This window comes from Epinephelus fuscoguttatus, linkage group LG16 (genome assembly GCF_011397635.1).
Source record: "Epinephelus fuscoguttatus linkage group LG16, E.fuscoguttatus.final_Chr_v1".
NCBI lineage: Eukaryota > Metazoa > Chordata > Actinopteri > Perciformes > Serranidae > Epinephelus > Epinephelus fuscoguttatus.
In genome coordinates, this window is record NC_064767.1 from 24,360,935 (window position 1) to 24,384,159 (window position 23,225).

Sequence of the window (23,225 nt, forward strand, 5' to 3'; positions counted from 1 at the left end):
AGTACACTTGCAAGATAAATGTGACACTTTCTAATGTCGGAATGGAGGGACAACTTCATTTTAGTCAAACGATACAGTTTGAAAACAAGGCACGGCTCCAACTAGAAAACAATGTTTTGATGCATTGGATGTGCTGAATGCGCATATAAAGGCAGTACAGGAGGAAGTGCACATTAATAATCCTCCAGGACTGTAACATGCTCATGTTTAACCCAAACAATGCGTAATACGTGCAGGTGGTTCGGATCGAGGTTGGAACACGTTCTCACCACAAACAAACAGCATCAGAGTTCGTTTGTAACCGGACAGAGACCACCTCTTCAAAAAGGTCCTGGTCCGGTTGTTTTGGTCCACACCTGCCCAAACAAACCACACTTAAGGAGCAAACGAACTTGAGTTCGGCTGATCCAAACCAAACAGGGCAGGTGTGAAAGCACCCTAAATCCTACACACTGGACTTTTTCATTGTAAAGTTTTCACAAGAATGTGAAAAGAATGTGAAGAAGAATGTGTTTGGGAAGTAGTGAGTGTAAGACTGACTAAATGTGACTTGGATTATACTGTATGAGTTGTGTGAGAGTTAATAAACGGATGTTTTTATTTAGTTGTACTGTTGTTAAATGTGGTCCCCCAATGAATTCAGTTCATTAAGATTTCTTTCCCATTTTGGATTCTTCTTTCACTGTCAAGGCATAAGCAAAAATAAATTGTCTTCCTGAATTAAATGTAGCACGAGGTGAGTAAATGATAAACAAATGATCACTTTGGGGGTGAAGTTTTCCTTTTAAGAAAAATAAGATGAACTCCTTCAAAATCTGTTGGACATACTATATATTGTAGTGTATTACATTCATCTCACAATAGGGAAAAATTACCTGATATACATGTCTGCTGTGATTTCAAACCAAAGGACAAACCCTGAAAGCTTGGCTCAGACAGCGCAATACAGCAGCACACTGAACAGTACCTTATTTTCTAGCTTTTCTACCATTTAAAATCAATTTCAATTTAACTTTATTTGACCAAGAATTCACCTGAGATTTCCCATGCCTATTTCAATTGAGACCTGGCTAAAATTGGACACATTACAAAAAAAGTTGATCACAATTATAAAAGCATATTAAAGCAAACAGTCAATCAGTGTAACAGACATGCAATACAAAATCTAGCTTAAACAGAGCAATTACACTCTTCAAAGTGAAACATCTCTGGAAACTTTGTGCATTAATTCCATGCTTAGGCTGTATTGATCGCTTTAAAATCTTCTCCCACTCTCCCATACTGCTGTATTATTAGCACGAAACCACAAGGGGTATATTAAGGTAGCTCCTGAGAATGCTCGTATTGATGAGTAGGACAAGTCTGCCTATAAGGCCCGTTGACTCCTTGAATTATGGTGTTTTCCTCAGGCATCCAAACCAATACTAGACGCTGTTTGTGTGTTTGTGTAGTGACCCACACAGTAAAGGCCACAAACACCACGATGTGTTAAAGGAGACAGCCTGTCAGACCCTTAACTGCTCTGATGTCAGGACAAACGGGAGTGTTTAGGCATCATGTAGCTCCGATGCTTTGGGTGTCCAATTATTTTCATGCACTATCGCCCTGATTATGCTCTTGATCAGGACATAGGGTTTGTCTTACTATATTCATCCAGAAATCCAGGAAGATTCTGTTCTGCTTCTATCACCGTTCTGCTCAATAGGTTCAATTATCTTTGGTATAATTGAGCCACTCACTGTTAACCTCTCCCGCATGACTCAATGCATTCCCTGCCTCCTTAATAACTCATAAAGTTGTAGGACACAAAGCCGTAGGACAAAAGAAAGACAGGATGGAGAAGGTGTGACATTTCTAAATGGCAATGTCCTGATGATACCCTTAGCATGTGCCAGCTTTTCCTCCATCCCCTGGTATTGGCATTTATGAGTCACCTGTTTTGCTGAGGTAGATCTCAGGGGCAAAATCATCTATTCAAAACACACACACCAGGGCATCACTCTCTCTTGTCCATTGGCAGCAGGACAGTGCTCGCAGTTGAGGGGGCAGCGGTTATTTTTCAAAGTCAAATTAGCATTGCACGACAACAGGAGAGTCTGTGAAAGGCACGCAACAAAGACACACTCAAAGATAATCTATAGACTGCTGGGGGCCAGCCACGTCTTTATGAGAACTAACATTAGTGCAAAGGTTAGGAAATATAATACAAAAGACCTTTGCTATAAAAATCTGGATGTTTTTCAAGCAAACTTGCCAATTTAAATAAAGGTCAGGAAATGCTTGGGAAGGTTAAAGACTGATGACGAAAAATAAATGACATATGTCCTGTTCACAAGCATTCATTTCATTGTCTTTTTGTGAAATCCCTTTGTCTTTTCTCTGTGTAAAGAGACTTTTTTATTGCTTGTAATTACAGGGTCCCCCAGGAACCCCAGATGGAGCAAGTGTCAAGGTATCACTCAAAACATTGTTCATCACAAAACAAAGTACTGACACATGGCATTTAAAGTAGATTTGAGCTGTCTCCCCATTTGATAAACCGTCCCTTACCTGCACTTCCAGCAAGGGTGAATTGTCAAGATGACTGAGCAGCGTTCATCGTAGCAGTCCCCCAAATAGGCGAGGAGTTTAATCATTTGCACTGTGTTGTCTGTATAAAGACGTACCGCGTGTAAGTGGCTGTCCCGAGAAGCCAGCCAATACAAGTCGGACGTCTGTGTGACCAGACCTCTGTCCTTGACTGACATTTTTTCTGTTTGCAGTCAGGAACAGATCTCCCTCGTCGGAAATGGCACCTTTCACTCAATTGTAGCCTATCTGTTGTGCAAGTTAAATAGCTGTTCCCACCCTGCACCTCCTGCAGCGCCGCGCAGCGTGACTCAGAGCTCACACTCCAAACAGACAGATGGCCATTACATACAGTGCTTTTGCAAAAAGGGTTCTGCAATCATTTTCATGAAGCCCAGGGGTGCTTTAGCTCACCAGAGGCACATGAGATATGCGGTGTAAAAAACCCTCAGACATGGACCTCTACCAGGCCTCCTACTGTCTTTGTTGCTACCTGCTTCCTTAACAAAACCCAGCGCTACCCCTCTCAGCCCCCACCACCCACCAGGCCTCCAGTGGCCCACTTGTGATCATGCTGAGAGTGAAAGCTATTGTGTAGTGGACAACCTCCTGACCGCAGCTGTTCATTTGATGTATAGGTGCGTCGTTTGCTGGGGTGTCAGCTCAGGCCGCAGAATTCCTCCTGCTCCCTCTGCCCAGAGGAAGGAGAAGTGTCAGCTGGCCAACCTTGAAAAAGAAAGTTGTCTGTATGAGGACACACTTATTATACCTCAAAACAAATGGGATTGCAGTCGGTGTACCATAGGTGGAGGCACAATGGATAGTGGTTTCATTTGGATGAAAAATGACAGTATTACAATGCCCTATTAAATCATACTTCAGAATAAGATGACAATCGGAGGTTACCTTGATTACGTTTTCATGAGTTTTCACTAATTGGCTACTGAGTTGCAGCTTTATTATCTCACTTGTATCAGTCTCTTATCATAAAAATGAAGCTGTAAAACTCAAACCTTCACTTGGCAGAAAGGAAATAGCTCTGAGTTTGTGGGTTCAGCATAATTTTTGCAATGGCTTTTTTGCTTTCATTGGTCTTTTATTAAATAAATGACCAGCTGAGTTTGAACACAGTGAAGAAAAATACACATAAAGCTAATTCCGTGTGACAGTGACAAATAATTATTGTTTAACAGTATGGGTAAAAGTTTACAAGTTCTTGGAAAGTAAACCCCCAGGCTTGCTGGAGCTTGCAACTACAGACTGATTTCAGAATGATGAAAGGGAGAGTAACATCTGCAGGTGACAAGGCCTGCAGGAGACCAAAGCAGCCCATCTCAGATTAGATTAAAGATTGCATTATGATTAAAAAAGTATATGCAATAGCTGTGTCCACGTGCATGCATGCATCCATGAATTCATGCATGTCACACACGCACACAACCTCACAAACACCTGCCACTAGCACAGTGATGTAATTCTGTTGCAGTGAATGAATTTCCCCATCAGTGATTAAGTGTGGCTCAACAGCATAATAAATGGTATTACCAAACTGTTAAATTTGCATGCATGGCAAATTACTTAATTTATCCTGATTTTAGCTTAATGAATACTATGACACAGTTTGAAAACAAATAAAAACTTGTTCATTGTTAAATGCAGAACACAGACAGGCAATGAGGTGCAATAAGGTGCACAGCCTTTTCCAGCTGAGATACTTTGGTTGCGTCTGGTTGCTATGATACGAAATATTGGCAGAAGTAAGGCAGGCAAGGCAAGGCAGCTTTATTTGTATAGCACATTCACACACGGGGGCCATTCAAAGTGCTTTACAGAGCAATAAAATATAAAACATAATAAAGAATACAGAAAGAGAAAAAGGGTATTAAAGGTTAAATTAAGTTATTAAATTAAGCGATTTACAATAAAAAAAAATATCACTATTGAAAAATAGCAAAAGTGCAGAAAAAGTAGAGACAAATAAAAGTGTTGGCACAAGGTAAAGTACCTGCTCTGGATGAAGGGGAGGCTGAAGCACATAGGGAGGGAGGACAGACCCACCAGTCTATGACTTCAGTGTTCATTTCTCTCCCACAGTTGTGGTTGTTGCTCAGCAATGTGACAGTTGGTCGTGTATCGGCTGGTCATTGTGGTATTTGTCTCGCCCCTCTCATCTGTTATAGACGGAAAGGGAAAAAGTGACATTGATGAGCGGCTGCAGAGCTTGACCCAAAGTTTAGAACTCTTAACTCTCGGTGACCAGGAAAAAAACAGTGCACAGTGTTGAGTGCAGAATAAACGCTCAGTGCCTTATACCTGTTGTGGTGGCTGCTTGCCATCCCCTGCATTTGGTTTGTCAGTGTCGCTGTGTTGCAGTACTGAGGTTATCGCAACAGTCCTATAATGATACCACCACACAACAATCGTTTGATGAGTAATGAAAGGGGACATGGCAAAAATGTGTGTGTGTGTGTGTGTGTGTGTGTGTGTGTGTGTGTGTGTGTGTGTGTGTATGTCTATTTATCTGTATGTGTCTTTTTCTGTTAAGTTTGGTCATTACAAGTTTGGTCATACATAAATCCATTTAGAAGTTATGCGCCTTTGTGTTATAGCTCCCCACGCCCTTTATGCCAGTTGGCATGGACAGTTAATGAGCTGTCCTATGGCACATGATCTTCTCTGTGAATCCATTTGGAAGTTATGTGCCTTTTTGTTATAGGCCGCTCCCACTATCCCGCCCAACCGTAGGCAATTGGCATGAACACAAACACACAACTTCACACACACATCCTTAGCCTTCATACTAAATTTCTGCCTCCTAAGGCAAAAAATTTGGCTGCCAAAGAAATATGTTTTTTCGACCTACTGACAGAGAGCTGCTATAGAGATACTGGTTGCAGCTAATATTATGATAAAAGTATTTGTTGTGGGATTGTTCACTCGCTGATTATAGTTAGGTGGTGTTGAGAAACATCACATACATCATTGCTTACATCAAATATACATGCCAGCCTTGCCATGAATTAGTCATGCCCTTACATTAAGGATACGTCTTTGCTTTTGTCATTGTAAATTCATGCTTACTGTGTGTGACAAGTAAACTCCCCTGTCCCAGCGGATCACTTCACATTTTAATATGCTAAAACAAAACAAGCATAGCCACGTGCTCAAAGGAATTAACACAATCCAACACAATCCGTTGGAGAAGCTGAACTGTCACCCCTCAGTGAGGACTGGAAAGCTACATTTCCCAGGAGCAGTAATAATTGAGCAGCATCACAGATTCCCCCCGACTTCTCAGTGGCCACCCTTGTGCATTTTTTAGCTCGGACAAAACAGACGCAAGCAGGACTAAACTGCAGCTCATGCAACATCTGTGTGAGCCGAGCCCCCCTCTCACTCACTCAGCAGAGTGTGAATGTTTTAAACTGAAAAACAAAAGGCCTGTGCCGTGCATGATGTGCCGGGAAGACGGTGTCCTCATGAATCATGTCTCCATAACTGTATCTCCCGCTGACAGTCTCAAATGGGCTCCGACAGAACACTGCAGATTTTGATAGAGAGACTGAGTGGGATGCAGACAGGCTCAAAGTCAACATATCACCCATAGACTTCCACAGGTGGACCAGTTCCCTGTCCTAAACACGCTGGGCTTTCTCATTGTGTAAATACAGAGATAATCTGGATAAATACTGGCCGTGCTGCAGTTAATCTCATTTGAAAGGTTTATTAACTTGTTATATTCCACTCTGCCAATAAATTGACTTTGAATGATGTTCCATGGAGATCTAGCAATGATAGCGATAATATTTTGCCATGAATCTATGACAGAATACAGTGCACAGCATTTTTACAGCAAGTGGCATTGCGGACTAACCCTAATTTTTCATCAGATGTGATTTACATTGAGTCATAAGTCAGTGGAAAACAATATTATCTTCATAGTGCAGTATGTGTTTTACAGTTAATGTATGATGAATACTGCATTGTGCGCTGCCTTTGTTAAAGATCCTCTTCACTCAAAAAAGTGATTTTCTTCTGTTTATGTCCCCCAGAATGTCCAACCTTGACCACACTGACTTGTATCTGTGCAAAGTTTGTCACTAGAGAGGTGTTTTCACATTCCTCTACTGAAGGAGCAGATTCAAACATTCCCTGGGCAAGCTAGATTCGGTACGCCATTAATGTAAAACCCAGTCGCTGTCCAGTAGACATATTGATCGGGGAACAGACTTTCACACACAGCAAAGAAACCTGAAACCTCCAGCGCAGTTAGCATTGGCATAGTAAATGTTGGACAGCAAACATGGCAGAGAGTGTAGTTTTCGGATGTAAAACAGATCTTGGAGCTTCCATCAACTATCTACCAGAAACTCCATCATAACAGATATTATTGTATGTTACATAACCTCCAACGCTATGTTAGCCACTGCCAGTTAGCCTTCAAGCTAACAAGCTAACCAACAACATAAACAAAGAAAAGATGCTAACTACACTTTCTACACATTTTACACATTCTGATCCGTCTGCTAGTCGCCAGTTTTGATGCACAACAGAGTCCTCAAATATATATGGCTGTATCCAGTGTTTCCTCTAACGCTAAAGCTAGCCACCGTGACGGGAGACTGCCTATCATTCCAAATTCCAAATTCCAAAGCCCCATCTAAAAAAACTCCTATTGAACTGAAAGCTCATTTGTCCCAAAAGCAAACGCCCATTTCTCAGAAGTCCCATTTCTCTGACAATACACACTCCCTGCTCCTAGACAGCCCAATCGCCAGAAAAAATGTTTGCAGTGTACTTTTCTGAAAACCTACTGATACTTTACATTTGTCAACAACGCTGTAGTGACTGTGTGGTTAGGTGCAGGCATAAAAACCAATCGGTTATGGTGAAGAAAAGATCACATTTTGGATTGAAACACCCCCCTTTGGTGGCACAAGAGTCGCTGGAAAAGCAGTGACGCGTCGATTAAGAATTCCTAAGATCGGTGACTCAAATGCTGCTGACAAATGTCGCGAAGGGTTGGTCAAAAACACCCAGGATCAGTGGCTCAAACACCACTAGGAAACTGACGCTAACTGCAGAGAGTGTGTATTTTTGGAGAAATGGGCTTTCGTTCCAGTGGGACATTTTTCAGACTAATGGGGCTTCAGAATTGGGTGGGACATGAGACCAAATCCATAATTTCTCAATAAATAAATTGCTTTTTTTAATTTTAGTTTTTATGTAGGAAAACCATGGTAAACACGATATTAATCATTGCAGAGTATTGCTACATACTAAAAAACGTGTCTGTGGGGGGACTTTAAGGAAAGATCTCTGACTCATAGCACGCCAACAATGACACACTATAGTTGATAAGATTATGGTAAAACCAGCAGTTTTCCTCGGTATAAATGAAGTTTTATCTTATCTCTTATCTTGTCTTAGGGTGGTGAAATCATTGAGTTCCCATGTGGTTGATACAGCTGAACAGAATTCAATTAGCACTCAAAGTCAATTTTGCCACCAGTCCATCCTCCCTGCTTAAAATATTAATAGGACAATCCATCTGTTCATACATGGCAGCAGTGTCCTGACTTAATAACAGCTCATAATTTGGACGGGGAAACAGTGACTATATCTCATTAAATGAATGGCATCACAGTGGCCGCTGTTAGCTATTGGAAGGCATGGGGGAGGGGCTGAGACTGAATGGCAATTATTGTTTGTTAGAGTCCAGGCGCCGCTAAGGAGTGTGCAAATATGCTGCAACCTCTCTCAGATGTCTCTCTGTCTTCTCAGATTGCTAAACAGATGCTCCATAATGTCTCAGCACAGAGTATCTGAAGCGTTCCCTACGAATCTGCACACGTCATACTAAACAAGAATAATCTTTGATGAAAAAGCTATATTTTTTTTTTAGCCCTCTGTTTTGTGTGTTTGGAAAAGGAACACACATATCACAACAGATGAGGTTTATTAAGCCTGGACATGTGAAACAATGCATTTCTACTACTCCAGATGCATTTGACGAATGATTTGCCACACATCTGCTATGTAGCTAAAATAATACCTGGTAATGAGACAGTGAGGCATGCATGCAGTATGATAAGTCTTCTGCTGAGGCTTGAAGGATGAGAGATGTACTGTCTATATGTATAACAATGTTCTATCACAAATCTTTTTAATTATTCATTCACTGTGTGTCTTGACCAAGGTGCGAGTACATTTGTTTTACAGTTGTGTTTACTTAGAGTACTCTCCACATAACTGACAGGAAGAAATCCTATTAAAAATACTCCATGGACAGCTCACCAGCAGTCATAAAGTGCCATCTATTGGCAGACAGGGGAATGATTTTAACGTGGAAACGTGCTGCAGTGCAACAGGGGTTTGATCATTATCCTTTTAACACCGTAGTATCACAGAGTCACACAGTGTTCCTTTTCCCACCATGATTACAAACTGGTTTATTCTGGGATGACTTGATACTGTATAGTGTTTTGATTACTTATTCCTGGCGTCTGCCCTTGCCCAAGTTTCACTCTCTGAGCTCTCTGTCTTTTTGCCCTGCATTTGCTGTCAGTCACTGTCAATGATCTGCTCTGTTCACATACAGGTGGAGAGGGGTGAGTCTGCAGTCCCAGGGGGGAAAGGGGAGAAAGGAGAGAGAGGAGAGCCTGTACGTATTTTCCTGCAGTGACATTTACAATGCCGTCATGTTACAGAGTCATTAACCAAGGCCTCCTCCCACAGGGTCAGCCAGGTGCCGAGGGGGCCGGCGGGATGAAAGGACAAAAAGTAAGTCACATCAATGTCAAGTGTCATACGTGATGATTCCCTCTGTTTGTGCTCACTGGGACTCAGCCTGTGTGTGTGAGTGTGTGTGTGTGGTGGTGGTGGAGGGAGCTGAGCTAGAGGTGGTGGAGGTAAGATAGTTCAAGCGATATAATTACCAGATCTCAGAGGTTACACCTTTTGAGTTAGTTATCTACAAGTCTGTGTAACCTCCACAGGTCTTTAAAATCATTTAGCAGCAAATAATAAATCTGTTGGTGTTTTTTTGTTGATTTTTATAGATGCTTTTGTTTGTGTCCTTTGTTCCTGTAAGCAGGATTCATGATGACAGTTTATGCATCTGTTTGAGTGTGTGTGTGTGTGTGTGTGTGTGTGTGTGTGTGTGTGTGTGTGTGTGTGGACATTATGCTGTCATGATTTGGAGTTGCTGTTATGTCACTGTTCCAGTAATTGTCTCCGCCGATGTGCTTTTGTATGTTTTTCTTTAATGTTTTTTTATGTGCCCTCCGGTTGTCATTGTTTTGTTTATGTGCTTTTGCCTGTACTTATGTGCTTTTGTATGTTTGCCTCTAATGTTTTTTATAAGCCATCAACCTGCCAAGGACTGCAGATGAAAATGAGCCTGTATGGCTAAATCTGGCACATTTACATGATGGACCCAAGAGCTCATGTTTATTAATGTGCATTGTCCCTTCATTAATAAACATAAACATAAACATCGTTTTATGGTTGTACATGTTGTCATGTGTCAAGGAGGGACATATTATTGTTTGATGCAGACAGGTCCACCATCATGTACCATTAGAATAAATGGTTGGATACAGGAACCATGGCTGTCTGCGTACAATTTTGTTCCAATCTATCATCCATTTTAAATGTTAGCACTCTATTATCTAGGAATGAGTATTGATTATCAGTGTTGTACATATAGGCTGTAAGGCTCCTGCTACACCAGCAAGTATGTTCAAATTACCAGCCACTAGCAAATCTTTATTGGTTAACATCTGGTTATATTTAGGCACAAACACCACTTGGTTATGGTAAGGAAAAGATCCTTTTTTGGCTTAAAATACCCGCGTTTGGTAGCACAAAAGCCAGCGGAGGGTCGCTAATAAGTTTGGGGCCAGATACACCGCTCAAAACACCTCGATGGCTTGCTAATGAACAACGCGTATTGTTGGCAGCTGTCTCACTTAGAAGTAATGCCATCCTCCATACCCTCCACCTCCCAATGACAAAGTCAGCTCATCCACATGTCGCCGCATAATAACAAACAGTTATTTTCAGTGGAAAACAGCAGTCTAAACATGGTAGTTGGTGTTACAGGTGCCTTCTAACCTATATTTGTAACGCTTATAACCACTATACCTATTTAATAGAGTTATAATGTTGCATGACAACTTTGACCTTCTGGTGGCATTTGATGAAAAACCAGAGGATCACAGAAGTTGTTAGAATTGATTGTATGAGCACTGTGGAAAATTTCACAACAGTCCATCCAATAGTTGCGGAGGTATTTCACTAAAACACAAGCATTTCAACCTCATTATAGTGCTAGAGGAAGAGTCAAGGGATCACCAAAGTCAGTAGGATTCGTCCTCTGGGAACCTTGAATAGCTATACAAAATGTCATGGCAATCCATCAAACTCTGATACTTCCATCTGCACCCAAGTGATGAACCAAACAACACTACCATCCCCAAAACCATCCATCTAGCTTGGCTAAAAACCTTGACTTGATGATGGCAAGGTAGCCAAAAGTGTTTAAATAAATTAAATGAGAATAATGCATCTGGATCAATACATTGATTCAGTGATCAATGATCCAATATCCCTGATGCAAGTGAGCACATTGATACATACCATCAACTTTATTTTGAAATTTTGATGGCTCATGTGTCACCATTTCCGTCTAAGCACTCCTCCTTCCTGAACATTACACGTTAAAGGGCTAGAAAAAAAAAAGACACAATATTAACTGATACAGTCTCATACTGATGGTAGGTCCCTTAGTTGAACTGAATCGAAATCATATTGTGGCAGACTTTGTAATATTAGCCAAAAAAATGATTGTTGTCCAAAGAATTGATATAATAGCATGAGGAAACTTATGATTTACACCCCTACTGGAGATAAACCCTTAATTAAAGTCCTTATGTTCACAGGATTAAGGTATTTTCCAAAAATCAGCATGATAGTCTATCATCATGTGTACTTTGATCCAGATCCAGATGGGGATTAAAACTTCTAAACCTTTTCAAAATTACACATTTAGAGAATTGTGTAGGCCTTGAATGGTACAGCATGTACTCTCACAGTGCTTTTTAGTTGTTTATAGTACCATATATAAGCAGATGTTGTGCTGTGTCTTCTTGTTTTATTAAAAAGCGTGAAAGTTATAGCTTGTAAATTATGAATGGAAGAATGGAGGCTCCCAAATGCAATGCATCACAATTAAGAACCGTCTATGGTTCCCTGGAGCTCCCATTAAAAAGTACACACACACACACACACACACACACAAACACACACACACACACACACGCTAAGTACAGTCTACATGATGCACATGAAATGTGCACCACTGAAGTATGCTTTTCTTTAATGTTTTCTTTCCCCTCATCTCATGGCTCTTCTCGCATCACTTGAGTTAGCCAGTATTTTCTCTGAAGTCTGGTCATGTTATTGCCTCCTTTGTTGTTGCTCCAAAACCTATTGATGTTTGAGGTCACCTGTGGCAACTTGGTTTCAGAAGTAGTTTCTCAAGTGCAATTTTTACTCTGTGTATTCTTTTTTCTATTTTGGTACCTGTTTTTTTTGTCGCTGTCTGTTTGCTTCTCTGTCTGTCACTCCCTTACACTATGTATTAATTAATGTATGTATGTAATGATAATATTTCTGTGGTATTTTCAGGGTGATGCTGGTCCTCCTGGTCCTCCTGGTCCTGTAAGTACAATATAGTATAAAATGTTGTTGATTGTCAATAAGTATGAGATTTTGTCATATGGAACACCACATATTGGATAACTAACACCAAAAGAAATTATTTTAACCTCTTTGCTTTGTTCTCTGCCACCAACATTTAAAAAAATAGTGCATCAGTGAGCTATTCACATCCAACTGTAAAACATTTGGGGACCAGGGAGGGAATATCAACAGCAGTGCAGTGTTTACCCTCGCTGTCACAACTCCAACATGGTGGCATGTCATCTTGTAACCAACTTCCATTCTCTGACAAGCCTGCAGATTTGTTCTATCTTTAGATATGTGGTTTAAAAACCATTTTTTTCCTGTACAAACAATGGATCAGTGTTGATAAAAGGCATGAAACATGGGCAGCATTTTTAAGACAGTTGATATTAGTTGTGTTGAGCTTCATTTCTTTTCAGGTAATGAACTTACTGATATTTGGCAGCAATCTCCCACTGAGTGATTTTTTTTTAGGAGTGTACACAGCAAAGAAATTTGCACAAAATAGCTTGCACAGGCACTGAGAGCTGCGAACTGTGACTTTTTTTTTTTAATATCTAGTATCAAATTAACACATTTGCAGTAGCCATCACCCACTGATGTCGTTATCTTTCAGAACCAAAAAAAAAAACTTTATGGTGTGAATTAATGGAGGCCATGCAGGACACGACCTGTTTATAATGTGCGTAATTGTAAATTACAGTAAAAGGATTTTTGTTGGAAGACACTGGCTTTTAGTGGAGAAACAGATAAAAACAGAGAAACCGTGACGTCATGGTGGCTGTCTGATTTGCGCTGAAGGTGACACAGGGTGGGTGGTGCTGGGATGGTAGAACTCATTGCTTAGACATTTTTAAGTCAAAAACACACTATGACAAATCGGTAAAAGATCTGCAAGGGGGCTGTAATGACTCCGAAGGCATGCTGCAACTATTAATACACTTTAAAAAAAAAAAAAAAAGAAATTAAAAAGCGTCAAATAAAAACATGGTGTTGGAGCATGAGTGTCATAAAGTGAGGCATTTGACATTTAGATGACTCTGTCCTAATGGGTTTTGTTCTAAAGACTTGCTGCCTATTGAACCTCTGAAGGCTTCAGACATGAGCTTGGAAACAAAGTTTGATGGCTTTCATTCTTATTCTCATTCTCATTGCTTGTTAGCGAGTGATTCATATGGAAATTTGACAACTTAATTATACAGCGAACAAATATCACTCACCCTCCACTGGTTTCACTGGTTTCTGTCTAACCAACAAAAAGTCTACCCCCTTAATAAGAATAGATATCAATGTAGGCGGTTTTAATGGCCGTTCAAAACATTGAGGTCTTGCTTTGCAATTATTTTTGAATAGTTGTCTCTTTCCCTTGCATTTCATTTCAACTGGGGGAGGAAGATAAAGAAGTGTTCTATCTAAACTGAAACACTCAGTTGTGTTTTGTCATTTTTGTGTGGTGAGGCATGGGCCACCCAGGATATAGGAGATGTATACAGTGCTATGGCACACAGCAGAGGGGAAAACATTAGTCATTTGATAAATGAGGCTGTTTGAATATTTAGTACCAGTCTCTGTCTGTGCTCTCTGCTTTCCTGTGGCAGATAATTTTGGCAGTTAAGCATTGATTTCCCTTACACAGCAGAAGCAAGGGTTTGGATCATTACCCTCCCTTCATAAACCTTCTTGTGCCTCTGTTTATTAGTGACGGGGAGGAGCAGTGGGCTTGCAGGCATGCACGGCCATCACTTCCCCCAATGCCCTTAAAGTGGCAAAACAGTCTTTTCAACTATGAGACTGTCCTGCTTTTTATGGTGTCTGCATTGCTTTACAATAGAGTTTTATAATCTATTAAACTGAATCTGTTTTTCCAAGTTATGCTGAGTAAAAGGTGCTTATCAGTGTTTCCAGTCTCTTGAGAAAAAAAAAACAACTCACAGAAAGTGTTGATACTGATGGAACTGAGACACAGCGGACACTCCATTAGGGCAGTGGGGGTATTCAGTGCCTTACTGATTTTTTTTTTTTTTGACCATTGCCGCTGAAAAAGGGCTCCATGTCAGGATAATTTGTGTAGCCTTTAATCACAGTAACACTCTCAGAGGGCTCACTGGCACACATTACTTTGGAAACAAGGGCACCAGCACAGGTGGACAAAGGAAAACGTGCCATGTAGGCATCAAAATGTTCCCCATCTGTATATGGCTTTCAGTTCCAAGATTGCTTCTGTTGTCTCTTGCTTCTTTGATCATTATGCTAAAACCACCCAAGACTAAACTGGTTCTAACTGCATATGGGGGTGAAACATGCAGTTAACACAACACAAAAGGCCTGGGGGAATTTAGATGTAATGAGTTCTGATGATTATAGATAGATAATTAGATTTGCTCTCCAGATTGCTTTGCTCAGTTTTTAATACGTTGGGCTTTAAACACTGGCTTTTGAAACCTTTTTGTGCAGTCGGAAAGAGGCCATCAGCCAACTGGAATACTGAACATAATTTTCTATCCATAAATTTCTGTATTAAAAAAACATTTGCATTAGGCTTGGGTAGTACTGTATAAAGGTATTACAGTATAACAGGGTATTTAAAAATCCAGGAGGTATGATCTTCAAAAATACAGACACTTGTCTTTCTTTTCAACTGATATGGAGATGCTGTATTAAGGTGATGTAGTGCACAGTAAGTGCCACCAGAGGTCAGTCTACTGGTAGGACAGGCAGCTGAGCTAAAAAAAAAAAAATAAAAGGCGACTGCGAGCTATGGGGATAACGTTGCTGATAGAGTTTAATGAGTACATCACTATCTGTATGTGTTCAGTCAACTAAATTACCTGTATCCGTGTCTGTGCTCGTCATGGGCAGGGTTTCAACTGGACAGTTGGGACTTAAACCAGAAATGGGTATGATCTACTACTACTCGTAAGCAGTACATTATCTGTACTGTACATTACCTGTCATCAGGTTCTCCAGCAAGAATCTATAGGAGAAAGGCTAAAGAATATTTATGAATTTTGGAAAGTCTGGTTCAAGGACTTCATGAGCTCAGTGGCGTTTCGGTTATGTAATGAGAGTACATGCAGGAGGTTTCATTTTACTCTTTTATTTTAAAGAGGTTTGAGCTGACAACAGAAGAAAAGAGTGAATAATATCAAAACTAGACATCATGATTCCTGATTTGTAGTTATTAATAATCCAACAAAGATAATTTAACTATAAACCGTATCCCATCTCTTTTCACTATTCTGTGGTCCATAAGTAGCATTTTATTACACAAATCCATTGTATACCATATATCCCGGTGTCAGGAAGATTTGAAGGTATGAAAAAACATGTAACGCCCAAGCCTCATCGGTTCTGTTCAGTGTGGTCACTTTCAAGTATAGTTTATCCATTGAATAGCAGTTAATCTTCAGTGTGTCCTTGGTGTATTTACAACATCAAGTGCTATCAGATCACATTCTGATCCGCTGTGATGGTAATGGCAGCTCTTTGACTTGATGTGTAACCTGTACAGAGAATGATATTGTAGCTTTATAGAAAAACTTTGAATCCTTGTAATTGCTTCTTTGATTTGCCATTTCGCCTTTTCACCTGTATTAGTTCCCGGCGTCAGTCCACTTCAGCTGGTTGGTCTTGACCTTTCCCCTTTCCTCTTTTCCGAGCTTTACTAAAAATATAAAAGAAATAGAAAAACATTCTGTCGAGATTTATTATATATTTGTGAATCAAGAAAAAGTTGTTACTTCTATAATACCCTTGAATCAATCAGAATAGTTTCTTTCTGATTTTTACTTGATGTAATTGTGAGATCAGTGGAGTCTGTTTAAGGAAAATTTGTCTCTCTCTCTCTCTCTCTCTCTCTCTCTTTTTTATTACTTGTAGGTGATGACAGCTCACGGATTAAGACAGATCTCTGGAACTGTAAGCAGCTGATTATATCATAAAACTTGAAATGTTTATGTATTTGTGGTTCCTCTTCAAATTGTCTACAAAGTAGACTTCTGTCAGATTTTAAAGTGGTCTGCTTTCTGCTGTGTTTGAGGATGAAATGAAGGAGAAGACCCAAAAGGGAGAAAAGGGAGATCAGGTAACTATTTCCCTTGTTGTTTCTCAGTGAATACAATTTAAACATAAGAAACTCAGTATTAGTTTTCATTTCATCCAACATTTGACACCACAGCAGGAAAAATGTTTCCATTTGTTATTATGTAACATCAACAAAAGCAGTGTTGACATTTGGTTCGAAAAGAACAATTGAACATCACCTGCTGTTCAGATGAGTACCATGTCATCTTTGTGCTCCACAGAGGATGGAGCGCAGAATAAATTGGTGTACAATTATTGTTTGGACCTCAAAACAACAGATGCATCTACTCGAGGCAAGCAGATTACAAAGGCCACTGATGCAGCTATTGACCAAACATCAAAAGATTTGTCAGATAAATGAAAAAGAAAAAACAAATTACACATAGAGAAAATAAGAATCTGTAAATGAAAGACGATTTACTGAATTGTAGCAGGCATCAAAACCAAATACTCAGCATACGACCATGATAAGTGGTGTGAAGGCAAGAACAAGAAATGTTCTGTATGGTATCTCAGAGGTAATTCTTTTTTCTGAAAAAGTTACTGCTTTGATTGTATTCACATTCCCAGAACAAAGAGGCAAACTTAGCAAAGGAAAAACTGTTCTTAACCTTCACACGGTATGAAAGCTAACTTCATGAAGGTCCTTAAGGAAATTTTTTAAGCCGTACCCCAGTCAGCAGGAGGAATGGCTTACTTGACTATTTTCTTTATGCATGTCTTGAGGAATGATGGTTCTCTGTCTTCTTTACTTTCTACAGGGGGAGAGAGGAGCTCAAGGGCCGCAAGGCTTCAAGGTAAATTGTCGAAGACTTTGCACTTGCACTAGAACCTGAGCATCAATATCCACTGCCAACCACAGATGGTATAAAAGACGTCGACATAGCCTCTGGCTCTGGAAAGTGAAGCCGATGTGAAAGCACCTTAAAGTTGCATTCTTTCTAATGGCCAGCAGGGGGCGACTCCACTGTTTGCCAGATGAAGTTGGATGGAATAGAAGTCTATGAGAATATGACCCTAATTCTCACTTGATTTATTACCTCATACCTCATACATTTTCTTAGTGAGTTTAAGGTCTCAGTCACTACGTTTAGGTTTTCTCCAATACAGCATGATGTTAATTCCGTAAAAAATGCACCCAGTTAGAGTGAAATAGACGAGAAAGGTATGTTGGGGTATGTTGTAGGGCTTGTGATTGACAAGTCGCTACCACAGCGACCAGTGTGTCCTCAGGTTCTTAGGCTACATCCACACTAATAGGTTTTTGTTTTAAAACGCCTTTTAAAATGAAAACGATCTCTATACACACAAGCTTTTTTAGTGTCGTTTCAGAAATAATCTCTGTTAAACTAACAAACCTGTTAACGCACATCACATAACCATCCACGTACACTGGGCATGTGTGTGCCGATATAAAGTGATAGCGGATTGTCTTCTCTGCTGTTGGTTTCTTAATTACAGAAAGTACTACAGAGATGGTGAAAAGTAAGACCAGAGATTCCTTTGCTTGTGGTGGAGCTTTTACTAAAAGTGTCATGAGTATAAGGGGGTCAAGGTGGCAGAAAACAGATTGGCAGTCTTTGCAAAGCAAATGCAACAATATATCAGAGCAGTACTTGGAGCGCTATCCATTGCCGGAGAAAGCCATGGTAATGGGAAAGTAACGTTACCCACACAAGAAAAGTAATATCACAAGGTGTGTAGACCCGACTGTAGTGTTTTTGCTTGTCATGTTGTGGCTGATAAGACCCAATCAGGAAGTGAACAAAGGCGTCTCCATCGTCGTTTTCAAAAGTCTCCTTTTCAGCTTATTGATACTAAAATGCAGCCCCAGACTTTTCAAACTTTTCTGCAGCATTTCAAAAGATCTGTTTTAGGGGTTCCAAAATCCCAGAGTAGCGTGGACAGTAGGCGTAGAGGTAGCAATAAACAAAAATATATTAGTGTGGCTGTAACCTCAGTCAGATCCATCCCTCGCGCCCTCCCAGCTCCACCTTCTCATCCTGATACGGTTTCCTCTGTCTCCATAAAACCAAGATGACAATGGCCAAAATGTCATACTCGAAGCTTCAAAACAGGAGACAACAAAACAAGATGTGACCTTACGGTGGCTACGCCCACTTCTTTTATACAGTCTGTGCTGCCAACAAAATAAGGCTCCAAAGTCTTTTATGTCCGTCGAGTGTGACTCTGTGAAGCCCTCCGTGCAACAGGGTAGGGCTGTAAGGAGTATACAGGTCGTTGATCAAAGCCATTTTTATTGTAGAAGAGATTTTTCTTTGACTACAACATGTTAGAGATTATAGGCATCCATTCTGATATTTCTGAGCTGTTGTCAGAGAGCCTAAAATCTCGACACACCATAGTAATTCTGTTCCTGTTGTCGACTTTTATGCCCCTCCAAACTTTTGTATCTTGAATTCAGATATTCTGTTGTGACAGGCCTAATTTTTTTCTCCTCCATTTTCCTGCCTCCCCCATACTTCTCACTTGCCATTTCTTTTGGTGCTGTAACAGGGAAACATGGGGCCTCCAGGACTCAAGGGAGATCAAGGACCAGAGGTGAGTTTTTGTATTTATCTTATGTCAGCTGTGCCACTTACAGTAGGTCAAACTGTGTAAACCTGCTAAACATAAACAACAGTGAGACAAAGGCTGCTCGGGTGTGGCTCATAAATAGAATTGGAAAGAAAACTATTTAAAATTTTAATCTTTTAAAAGTTGGACAGTGTGTTAGATAAGTTAATGTCACTTGTAAAACAGCTGGTTCAAGCCAGTATCAACTGGCATATGGAAATGTACGGTAAACATCTCAGTAAGGTGTCAGGGTTTCAGTGAAAATGGAGATAAATGCAAATAAATTATTGCATATTACACTTATAAGAAGATAATGCTTATATTAGTTGATAGAAGTATTGTGAGTGTGTTCACTGTTAACCAACTCATGCAAAATAATATACTGAAAACTCTCATCATTGAGCATACAAGAGGTTTTTTTTTTTTTTACTTGGTTCATGAAAACATTATGAAACAGTCATAATAGTGCAGATACCTTTAAATTCCAATCATAAAAAGGTGTATATTGATAGCAGCCAGGATGCTGTTGCTTGTGTACTCCTTTTCTCAGTTGTCATCATTCAATGTAAGCTCAGTTTCCATGGTAATATGTGGATCGTTCAGTTCATCCATGTATACAAAGACAATAATGACTCAAAAAGGGGACTGCATATAAAGAGCTTATCTAGAATAACAGCATAACCAGGATATCAGCTTTTATTTGAAATAACGTGTGCATGCAAACCTACCGCTGCTCTGTCATGATGATAGCCCCAGCTTACGGTAATTGCCATGAAACTAACGGTGCTTTATTAAAAAAGTAGCAGGGGCGGCACTTCAACAACACTGTTATTTGAAATACTCTCGAAAGTCGTGTCCACAGTGTTGCTGGCTGGGCAGCTACATTTGAAAGCCCAGGCAATTCTGTCACCAAACAAAAGGAGAAAATAGCCCAAAGTATTGGTTTCCCTTTGTGTTTTGCCAGGGCAAGCAAGGCCTGCCTGGACCCACTGGACTCCCAGGACTCCCAGGCGAGCCAGTAAGTATATTGGCGCTGGACACGAGCACTTCATGTCAAGCCTTCCTTTCTTTCATTGCCTTATCTGTCACCTTGCCATATCCTCTACTCCCTAACTCAGCCTGCCAAAATGAAAGAGAGAGATAAACAGATAAACCTCAACAGGCAGGGACAGAGAGGAAGTAGGGAGAAAAGTCCAGAATTTTTACACAGACGATCAGTAATCAAATTTAAGAATTAATTAGTGGAAAGAGGCAAATCTAAGCGCTTTATGCCAGGAACGGAGGCAGAGGCTCAATCTGTTCTCCACACCTGCTTCGGTAATGAGCATCTGTCTTTACTCAAAAGCAGGGAGGGAAAAGAGGCATTTCATAAATCCTGGCTAAGGGAAATTATGTTGGAACACGGCAGCCCGCTGAAGCAGTGAGGAGGAGGAGATAAATGTGTGTGAGGAGATGAAGGCCTGGTGATAGATGTGTCTCTTTTCACCACTGTTTACAGGGCTCGCCAGGGGAGTCAGGGGTGCCTGGGAGAGATGGCCTGAAAGGAGAAAAGGTAGGTAAACTTCAAATCAAGTTCTCACCTCAAAGAAAAAATATGAAGCTGTGATGTTTTATCACAGGTTGAACATGCTAGACAACTTGTGAAGACACCTTTCAGATTGCGCGCCCTGCATGCCATTCTCAATCATGTTGTAACTTTGTGTTCTCACCTCTGACGCCACTGACTACGTTGTTATTTGCACACAAATTTCTTCTTGCACAAGGATTTGTTCCCAATACTGTGCCGAAAGTGGAAAAGTGTGCAATTGACATGCATATTTGATGGGGTTTGTCACTTGTCAAAACAAACAAAGCTGTACTCAAGACTCCCCACCCGCTGGAGTTACTCTGTTACACTCAAGGACAGAGAAGGGAAACCTAAAGTGCTTAAGACTCCTGCATTCATTCACATTTATAATCCTCCTTTGTCATCTTTGCTGCACTGCTGTTACCCCTGATCCAAGAGGCAGCACTGGTTGTACATTCATGTGGCGGTATATAAACAAAGAAAATGTGAAAGAACAATGTCTGTATGTTGAATACGAAGCTGGAGCCAGGAGACGGGTATCTTAGCTTAGCATAAACACTGGGGGCAGGGGGCTTAGCTTCTGCCAAGCTCTGTAGATACCTAAAAGAAATCTGCCTTACAGGCTCCGTTCTGTTTTTAGGCACAGTGGTGCTTTGAGCTAAATGTCAGCAGACTACCATCCTTACAATGACTATGCTAACATGCTGATTTTTAGAAGATAATGTTTGCCATGTTCGCCATTGTGGTTCAGCCTGGTGGCATGCTACTATGAATTTGCTAATTAGTACTAAAGGCAAAGTACAGCTGAGGCTGGTGGGAATGTCATTAGCCAGCCATGTCTCCCTAAAAATTACCTTTATATTTAAACACATAATATGTTTCGAGATAAATGTAATGCAGAGCAAATTAGTTTGCAGTCAAGACAATGGGGAAACGTTGCTAATAAGCGTATTTGGCAAATGGCAAAAATATCAGCAAAATAGGCGATCTGCACTATCCACTCTTATTGACTACAACATTATTATTTTTTTAATATTATCACCTTTTTTATTAACATTTAACCAATTTCAGGATATTTTGCTAACCTTAGCCAAAGTGCGTTTGTTGCCTAAACCTAAGACAAGAGTCTGGATGCAAACATGAAATCCTGGTGTCAAGGTCCTGCACTTGGTTGGCTCGTCATCCACAGAATCTACATAGTACATGAATGTTGTGTTTTGTAACCTGATAAAATTGTTGTCTCTCAACACAATCCAGGCACCGATTATGTTGCCGTAACAGTGTAATTAAGAAAGCAGTTGAGTAACATACAAACGTAATTTCTAGGAGACTGGGTTGCATTAGTTTTTCAGGCAGTTGGTAATTTAATGAAGTATTGGGCAAACTCAAACTTTGCCCTGATGATGCCGCTGGAAAAAGTCAGAGGATCATTAAAGTCAGTAGGATTCATCCTAGGGGAACTGGTACTATTTGTACAAAATTTCATCAAAATTAATCTGAGTGTAGTAGTCCAAAGTAGAGGACTGACACTCCACTGACACTGCCTTCTGTAGGCTGTCGGGCTAAGTGTGTGTCCATGACTTTCTGTTTTTTGTTTTTTTTTTTTGGTTAAGGTTCGGGGGAAAATGTGTATTGGGTTAACATATTGAGTTTCCTTCTAGAAAGGGGTACCTGGAAAAAAGCCGTGACTATAAATTTTGCCCATGTACAGTACCATCAGTAGGGGGTTATCCCTGTGTTTCTAGGGTCCCATTTCTCTTGATAGAAACTTAACATTGTAAGAGATTGGTTAGGGCTATCTTAACGGTTAACACTGAAAAAGAATGAAGGTGTATGGATGTTTCAAATGCAGTTTAAGTAGTAAAAATCTGTTTTGCCACAAATTTTTGCTGGCTCTTAGACTGTCGCTCAAACTATGGATTGTACTTCCTCAATTTTAAATGCCTGTCGCCACTATAGACATAAAAAATTACAGAAGTGGATCGAGATCTTTCTCTCAAACTCAGACCAAATTTAGATCAAGCGATAGAAATAAGCAGTGGCGATCAAATATAAACCAAGATTCTTTTACCATATTGTGTATTTTTTGCCTAAAATGTCTTCAGAAACATATTTTCGTGCACTGTTTGGCTGTAATACAAGAGTTTGTGAACAGGAAGAGGGTACCATACTGTTTCTTGTATTGTGAAAAACGGAGGCTGAAATTACTGTCATCAAACAGTAAAACTAAGGCAAAATTTATACTTCTGCATTGAATGTTGCTGCACTTACAGCATAGGCTCTGCGTCGACGTACCCTATGCCTTAGCCTGACATGCACCTCCCCAGAAATGTAACTACATGTTGTGGTGAGACGTTATGTTTTGTAAGCTGAAACCATTTCCCTCAGTGGAAACAAAGCTTTTATTTACTTTAATTTCACAGATAAGAAACAAGAAATTGTGTAGCTAATAAAGCCTCCACAAAAATAGCATTTTAAGTCTTGTGTGTGATTTATCCTTGCTTCATATGAATAGAGGAAATCTCCACTCATCGCTAGGCTAATTTATACAATGTAAAATACCATAGGCTTGTGCTAATAATGTTAGCATGTTATATTTGTTTGGAAATCGTGTTTAGTAATAGTGGTGCTGATTAAACATGAACCAAGATTCTGTTACTGCCTTGCCTAATTCTTCACA

At 40.2% G+C, this 23,225-nt stretch overlaps 1 protein-coding gene across 2 annotated transcripts in view; it reads left to right on the plus strand.

The window, feature by feature from the left end:
* LOC125903851 (collagen alpha-1(XIX) chain) overlaps positions 1-23,225 on the plus strand; it is a 139,923-nt gene that overhangs the window by 74,718 nt on the left and 41,980 nt on the right. For both annotated transcript variants that reach the window (XM_049601011.1, XM_049601012.1), the window contains 10 exons: positions 2,417-2,452; positions 9,170-9,232; positions 9,307-9,351; positions 12,262-12,294; positions 16,198-16,236; positions 16,358-16,402; positions 17,163-17,198; positions 18,919-18,963; positions 19,943-19,996; positions 20,477-20,530. In XM_049601011.1, the coding sequence (XP_049456968.1) occupies positions 2,417-2,452; positions 9,170-9,232; positions 9,307-9,351; positions 12,262-12,294; positions 16,198-16,236; positions 16,358-16,402; positions 17,163-17,198; positions 18,919-18,963; positions 19,943-19,996; positions 20,477-20,530 (450 nt within the window). The remainder of the gene's footprint in view (positions 1-2,416; positions 2,453-9,169; positions 9,233-9,306; positions 9,352-12,261; positions 12,295-16,197; positions 16,237-16,357; positions 16,403-17,162; positions 17,199-18,918; positions 18,964-19,942; positions 19,997-20,476; positions 20,531-23,225) is intronic.